Genomic DNA, 7,917 nt, shown 5'->3' with positions numbered 1-7,917 from the left:
ATGTGTGTATGGGGGGGTGTAGTCAAGGAAGGCTTCCTGGAAGAGGTAGTACCTAAAGGGAGTCTTTCAGGGGCAGGCCAAGTGAAAAAGGTGGAGGAAAAAGGAGGAACATTCCAGGCCAAGGAGACTACTTGTGCAAAGGCCAGAAGCAAATGGCCTGGGGCCCTGGGGAATAGAAAGGAGTTGAGCCTCAAAGGCTGGATTACAGAATACATTTTTTCCCATTTGCTCCATACATTATTGCTCCAGTTGGAGCTCCTTTGCTCCTGGGGTCAGCCAGGTCTTCAGAGCCTTCTGAGATTGGCAGACAAAATCTTCATCCCCACACTTTAAACCACTGGTTCCTCATAGGTCCCAGACCTGCAGTTACCTCCAGATCAGAAGCCCCCCTTCTCCAAGATGGGGACCCAGGCAGCTGGGTCACCCCGTCACCGCCCTGGGCAACTAGCCACTGCTGCTCTGGCTCCTTCCCTCCCCGGCGTGCTCGGTGACAGGCTACCTGGAACCCGGTGCTTCTCCACCCTGGCTTCACAGTACAATCCCTGTAGTTAAAAAAAACCAGCCAAACAACAAAATTGCCCGGGCCCCACCCAAAACAATTAAATCAAAATCTCTGGGCTCCTGCTACACAACGGTGTTTTTAAAAAGCGTTTGTCAAAAATCATCAAACTGTACTAAAGATCTACGCATCTTACTGTATGTAAATTATATCACACACAAAAAAATAAGTTCCCCAGGGGACTCTACTGCACAACCAGCGTGGAGAATCACTGGTCTAGACTGAGGGCCCAGGCGCCCAAGAAGACCGCATGCGCCATCACACCCACACGTTTCTCAGGATTTCTCTCAGAACCGGAGCGTCCCCCGTTCAGAGAGCAACGATATTTGACTCAGAGACGACCCGTCCCTTAGCATCTGTTTTCCTCCTAGCAACCAGCTCTCCAAGCGTCTGGTTGGCTGGGGAGCGCAGGGCTATTGGCTCCGCGTTTTCTACTTGTAGCTCTTTATTGGTTAAGAAGAGCGTCAGTTTCCCAAGCTTCAACCCCTATAGGAGGTTGGTCGGAGTTGGGGCTCGGCGGCGACTGGTCCCGCAGAGCCAGGAGGCGGAAAGAAGGGCCGCGCTAGTTATTCATTGGTCCTCTCTCCTCGGTGAGAAATTCCCCCTTTCTCCAAGCTCCGTTAGCTCTCGGCCTCACGCCTCTCCGAGACTCTCGCTCCCATTGGCCGCGGGCCAGGCTGTGACCCCGCCCCCTGGCCCTTCCGGCGCGCCGATTGGCAGCTACTAGGTACAGGCCGGGGCGAGCGCGCCGTGCACGCGGAGGGAGAGCGGCGCGGGCGGGCGGCGGGCGGCCAGCTGGCTGCATGGCGCGCTGCGAGCGGCTCCGCGGCGCGGCCCTGCGCGACCTGCTGGGTCGGACGCAGGGGGTCCTGTTCGACTGCGACGGGGTGCTGTGGAACGGTGAGCGCGCTGTGCCGGGCGCCCCGGAGCTGCTGGAGCGGCTGGCGCAGGCGGGCAAGGCGGCGCTGTTCGTGAGCAACAACAGCCGGCGCGCGCGGCCCGAGCTGGCCCTACGCTTCGCGCGCCTCGGCTTCCGGGGGCTGCGCGCCGAGCAGCTCTTCAGCTCCGCGCTGTGCGCCGCGCGCTTGCTGCGCCAGCGCCTGCTCGGGCCGCCGGGCGCGCCGGGCGCCGTGTTCGTGCTGGGCGGCGAGGGGCTGCGCGCCGAGCTGCGCGCCGCGGGGCTGCGCCTGGCGGGGGACCCCAGCGACGACCCGGGCGCCACCCCGCGCGTGCGCGCCGTGCTCGTGGGCTACGACGAGCACTTCTCCTTCGCCAAGCTGAGCGAGGCGTGCGCGCACTTGCGGGACCCCGACTGCCTGCTCGTGGCCACCGACCGCGATCCGTGGCACCCACTTAGCGACGGCAGCCGGACCCCCGGTGAGCGCGGGGAAACAGGTGGGAGGGCGAATGACGCGTTCTTCTTCACGCCTGGGGGTGAAGGGCCAGGGAAGGGGCGTCTCCAGGTGGCAGGTGGGGAGCAGAACAGATGCGAGGGAGATACCAGGGATGCTTTCGTGTCCATGTCACCCCTGGAGGGGCAACGGTAGGGTCCCGTTTGACAGGTAATGAAACTGAGGCCTATTGTGGCTCAGGGAGATGCAGGTGGAATCCAGGTCTCTCGCCTTACAGCCCTAGCCTTTCAGAACCAGTCTCAAGGACTCCTGTCATTTTGCCCCACCTGGAAGGATTGTCGGCCCCACCCCCCGTGGGAAGATTGGAACACCATTCCCAAACACAGGATGTAGGCAAGTGTGTGGGGAGCACGGGAAGTGGCATTTGACCCGAGTTCCAGTTTCAGCTCCACTCTGTGTAATCTTTTTCAGTTACATAACCTCGGAGCATGTCTGTCTGGGTGTAAAATGGCAATGCTCACCATGCCAGTTTCAGCCAAAGGACAGAGATCAGGGTGAGTGCCTGGCATAGTAGGTGGTGGGGTGATGTAAGTTGTAGCCAGAGTCCTCCCATGTTACAGAGAACTTTATGAAGCACCTTGATGTCTGTTCTTATTTGGTTTCCAAACTATTCCAGAAATGGGAATTATTGTCCCATTTCTCAATTAAAGAAACTGAGGGTGAAAGAGGGGGAATGAGCTGTCCGAGAGCATATAGTGAGTCAGTGATAGAGCATGGGAACCTGAACTTGGCTCTTGTGACATCCACGCCCCAGTCCAGGACAGTCTTTGCTGCTGTTATCTCAGGCATGCCCCCCAGCAGAGGAGGCAGAAGCCGATGGAGCTAGACAAGAGGAGGTAGCAGCGGCTAACTGGCAGTGATGCATGTGTACTCCAGACAGTTTGCTGGGGGCAGGGACAGATCTCTATTTCTCTGTTCCTGCTGACCACTGGCCCAGACTGTCATAGATACCAAATCCTGGGGGACAGGGTGGTACTGAGCAAGGTGAAGTAGACAGGATTACAGTGGCGTGGTGAGGAGACCCTAGTGCCAGGGGGATCTGGGAAGGCTTCCTGGAGGAGGGATGTTGCAGAGCAGAGTGATAATGAGCAAGGAGACAAAGATACAGTGTTACGATGGGGTGGCAGGGAGGGAATCTATAGTTTTATACCTGTCCTGGCTCTGCTGCAGACCTACTTGCTATGTGATCACTTCAGCCTCAGTTTCCCCAAAAATCCGAGGTGAGGGCTCTGGTCAGGGCTCTCAGTTGCGCAGCTCCCGCCCGCATAGGCCATGCTATGAAAAGTGAGTTTTTCCCTGGAGGCTTCAAAGCTCAGGTTAAGGCTGTGGGTTAAGAGGTTCCCCAGGGCGGGTGGTGCCAGGAGTTGGGGAGAAACCAGGCCTTGTCCGCGCCTGCCTCACAGGCCTCTGTGTGAACCCAGACCCCTGTGGTCTCAGTACACACCTGGCTGTGCCCATGCACCCTGCTGCCCTCCCACAGCCTAGAGGGGGAGGCAGAGGCTTATTAACAAATACAGCGCTGCTGCCACGTTTGTGCACACTGAATGGTGCAGCTTTGAAACGGTGATATAAAAATACTAACAAAAGCCCTATAGTGGATAAAATCTGAAATAATGCAGATTGCCCACTCCTAACTCCCGCTCCCCTGCCATCACAGGCTCCTATGTTGTGTTTGCCTTGTTGTCACATGCCAGCCGCTCGAGCTGGCAAAGAGAAATGTCCACTGTCTTAGGAATATGTCATCATCATGACATGCGACAGCCTCGGATTCAGAATGTTAAGTGGTATAATGTGGTCTGAGAGACACACTCGTAGACTCCCCTAGTAGGGTGCTCGGTCCCCCGAGGTAGGCATCTTCGTTGTGCTGACTGCTCTATCCCCAGTGTCTAGCATATAGCTGGGTCTCAGTAGATACCAGCTGAATGAATGAAGTGGGACGTAGGGGGCCAGAGAGTGATCTCTTCTGTCCTGGTGGGAAAGGAAGGAGCTCACAGAGCTGGGGCTACTCTTGAGCTGAGAAAAACACTTCGGGGTGACTCAGTGGAGCCCCTCCTGTCCTGGAAGGGATCCTTAACCAAGGGGCCAAATGGCTTTTATTCCTTACTGAGTTCTTAAGAAAACAAGCAGGCAAGTTCTAGGTCACATGTCCCAGAGAACCTCCCGGTGGTGTTGCTCTGGGGCGACCAGGAAGCCTGAGTTCTGGCCTCTCTCTGCCTTGATTCTGTGACACTGGGGAAGTGCCTCTGCTTTATCTGGGTGCCGCAAGGCTGAGGACTCCTGCTGCCTCCGCCTGTCTTCCCCTTCTGTGCCTTTGGCTTAACTAAGTGGAGAGTTGTCGGGTGTGACAGGGAGACAGGAGGTCCAGAGCATTTGCAGTCAGACCAGTGGCACTGAGATGCATGTTTAATAGCTGGAGGAGCCTTGATTTATACCATTTATGATTTCTGTGGTGTAAATACTTCCATTATGGCTGATTTCAGGCTACTAGTGTGAAGTCCCTGAACGTGGAGCTGGGAAGAGTGTACAGCAGCCACCGTTATACAGTCTTTCTACCGGTACAGACGTACACAACCACAAGAGCAGACAATAGTAAAATGTGGTACTTAGGAAATGATGAATTTTAAGAACATATTTGTTTTAAACATAATTCATTCCGTTGAAAATTCATAAGTTGACTTGTAATAGTAGCTTCCTTTAACAATCAGCTCACAAAATTCCTGAAAATGAAACTGTCGGCACTCCCGAGCCCATACAAGCTGGCCCAGCACCCAACGCTTTTGCTCCACTTATGAAGCTGTGGAACCCTGAGTGAATTACTTAATGTCTCTGAGCCTCAGCTTACTCATCTAGGAAATGGGCTTTCATGAGCAGCCAGCACAGCCCTGGCAGTTTAGAATGTGCTTAGTAAATGGTGATTATCATCATCGTCTTTTGTTCAGAGACATTAGTGTGAAGGCAGAATGTTCTGGCACAAAGATGTGCCTGTGGGACAGGCACAGTGGACTCATTGTGTAGGACAGGATGGTACTGGGCTGTGAGACAGGACTGTCGTTTTCTAAACAGTCCTCTTATTGTTACACACTTGGGCACATTCCACAATTTGCTTGTTGTAGTTACTGTAGCCACAGACTTCTTCAAGCATGTAGCTTTTTGTCTCCAGTTGGAATTCTCTTCTTGTGATCACTTTCCCAGCCAAGGCTGACTGGGTCAGAGGTGTGAACATTTCTGTGCCCTGCTGTGTTTCAAAAGGGCTGTGCCAGTTTCCAATGCCAGGAGCATGAATTCTTGTAGCAGTAACCGAACTGCTGTTTGCTAAGTGCTTTTCCATTTGCAAAGCACTTGCTGCTGTGATGCCCACCACCTGTGGAGGTAGGTGTTACTTGGATCACTCTTTTGCAAAGGGCCCAGGGAAACTCAGAGAGGTTGACTGGCTTGCACGAAGGTGTAGAGGATGCAAAGATTACTCAGCGCAAATATTAAGAGCAATGAGAAGCCCAAAGGGACTGCACCAAGAAAACTCCCTCAAGAAGGGAGAAACAAGGTGCAGCCCCCAGTCGGTATTTGCTTCAGCTTTTATTGTAAAGACAAGGAAATGCAAGAGAAGAAACAACATAATCATTTATCAAAGGAATGAAAAGAAATTGGCTATGGGGCAATCTCTGGAAAACATCTTGAGAAACAAAGGAAAGGTAGTAAAGCTGGATAAGAAATGACCTTAATGTTCTTATCTAATCTAGCAGAACATCCTTGAAGATCTTTGCTTTGCTAAGGGCTTTTGCCCTTTGAACAATCCCTGTTCTGCCTCAAATCTCTTATCTACACTAAGGGCTTTTGCCCTAGGTAAGTTCCCTGGTCTTTCTCAATATTAACATTCCTACACTTCTCCACATGAAGGCACACAGCTGCCAGGGTGAAATAGTGAACCTCAGGCAGGACTGTCTGAGCCAGGCCATTTACATGCTGTGGCTTGTTCATTCCTTACAGTACCCACGTGAGATAAGTGCCATTGATTTCCTCACACTAGGCTGGCCGGTTAGCTCAGCTGATTAGAGCACAGCCTTAGAACACCAAGGTCACGAGTTTGGATCCCCATACTGATCAGCTGCCAACAAATAAGTGTGTATATATATATATTCCCCATATTAGAGATGGGGAAACTGAGGCAGAGAGATTAATTAGCCTGCCCAAGAATGGTGAGAGAGAGTCTGAATGCAGGTGTCTTGTTGCAGTCTGTGCTCTTAACCACTACACTAAGACTTGGAAACAGGCCTTTGACTCATTTCAGTGCCTAATTTTAGCATGTGCCAAGCGGCCTCCCTGGGATTCCAGTTTCAGGGCCCCGGTGCCATCCTTGCTGCCCTCCTACTGACTGAGTCTCCCGTCTCCCCACAGGCACTGGGAGCCTGGCTGCTGCAGTGGAGACAGCCTCGGGACGCCAGGCCCTGGTGGTGGGCAAGCCCAGTCCCTACATGTTCGAGTGCATCACAGAGCACTTCAGCGTGGACCCTGCCCACACACTCATGGTGGGTGACCGCCTGGAGACCGACATCCTCTTTGGCCACCGCTGCGGCATGACCACTGTGCTCACGCTCACGGGTGTCTCCCGCCTAGAGGAGGCCCAGGCCTACCTGGCAGCCAGCCAGCACGACCTCGTGCCCCACTACTATGTGGAGAGCATCGCAGACTTGATAGAGGGGTTGGAGGGCTGAGCTCACCAACCTACAGCCGCAGCCCCAGCCCTACCCCACTCCCTGATCCATAGGTGGAGGCAATGGGTCATGAGCCATGTTCAGTGTTGCCAGCTCCCTGGCCCTAGTTTCTGCAGGGAAGCTGCAGGGACCCAGGGAATGTTTGAGGGCCCTCACAACTCCCTCCCAGCAGTGGCTGGGTACTCTTTGCAGTCCCAGAAGCTCATTGGTTCACTCTGGCCTGACCCAGCCAGGTGGCCTTATTTCCTGCCCTGTCACCTCCCCTCCTTGAAATCTGGGCCCTGATGCCAACTGAGATCTCCTCCAACCCTGAGCACTTAATCCCCTTCCACCTCCCTGGGGCTCCTAGGGCTCTACCTGCCCCTCGGGTCCCGGCCCTTGGGTTTTCTCTTGACCAGTCAGAGGACTAAGTACCCACAGCCCATTAGTGTCCTGAGTGGACCAATCCAAAGCCTAATTGATAGTGACTCATTGATGTTGGGTCTTGAGTGGACCAGTTAGGAGCCTAAGTAACAATGACCCTTTCATATCCTAGAGACTGAGTGGACCAATTAGAAGGCTAGGTGACAATGACCCTTGCATGTCCCAGGTCCTGAGTGGACCCCTCAGGACACCAAGAATAATGACCCATTGGCCTTTTAGATCCTGAATGGAATAATCCAGAAGTCTGAGAGACAGTAGCCTCTTGACAATCTGGGTCTGAGTGGACCAGCCAGGGGGTCCAGATGTCAGTTGACAAATCAGGGTGCAAGTTCCGAAGACACACCTTCTCCACAAAGATTGATCCCATAGGCCATTCAGTGGCTCTGGGGCTTCTGTGGCCAGGAGCCCCACTTTTCCCTGGTCGTGATACCCATCCAGTGTTGACGGTGGCCACAGCTTGGAATGGGGGGCTGTGTCCCCCTGTGCAGTCAGTGTTTGCTGCGCCACCTGTCTCCCATGCCCACTCCCAACTATTTATTTATTATTGTGTGCCAGTGACAGTGGGGGTAGGGCTGGGCCTTCCCCACCACCTCCACCCCTGTTGTAACCAGTCCTCCCGTACTTAATAAAGTGCAAATGGGAGTGTTTACTTATGTTTGAGTCTGTGGCTAGGGAGGAAGGAGGATCCCCTGCTTGAGCCTGCTGTCCCTGGAAATGGTACCTGCGTGAAGTGGTCCATCCCAGTTCAAGTGTTCTCTGGACAGTAATACCTGACTCAATAACACTTCATACATCTCTCAATCTGTTTACTGAT

The 7,917-nt window shown here is 53.7% G+C and overlaps 1 protein-coding gene across 1 annotated transcript; it reads left to right on the top strand.

Annotated features, from left to right (window-relative positions):
* The first annotated feature begins 1,332 nt into the window (after nucleotides 1-1,332).
* Nucleotides 1,333-7,716, top strand: PDXP (pyridoxal phosphatase). The gene is made up of 2 exons (XM_063075326.1): nucleotides 1,333-1,936; nucleotides 6,364-7,716. Exons 1-2 carry the CDS (start codon nucleotides 1,363-1,365, stop codon nucleotides 6,678-6,680), a joined length of 891 nt encoding a protein of 296 aa, XP_062931396.1. The 5' UTR covers nucleotides 1,333-1,362; the 3' UTR covers nucleotides 6,681-7,716.
* Nucleotides 7,717-7,917: the final 201 nt, after the last annotated feature.

Source organism: Cynocephalus volans, chromosome 12, assembly GCF_027409185.1.
Source record: "Cynocephalus volans isolate mCynVol1 chromosome 12, mCynVol1.pri, whole genome shotgun sequence".
Lineage (NCBI taxonomy): Eukaryota > Metazoa > Chordata > Mammalia > Dermoptera > Cynocephalidae > Cynocephalus > Cynocephalus volans.
The sequence above is the reverse complement of the archived record's forward strand: the minus strand, read 5'-3'. Positions and strand labels throughout refer to the sequence as shown.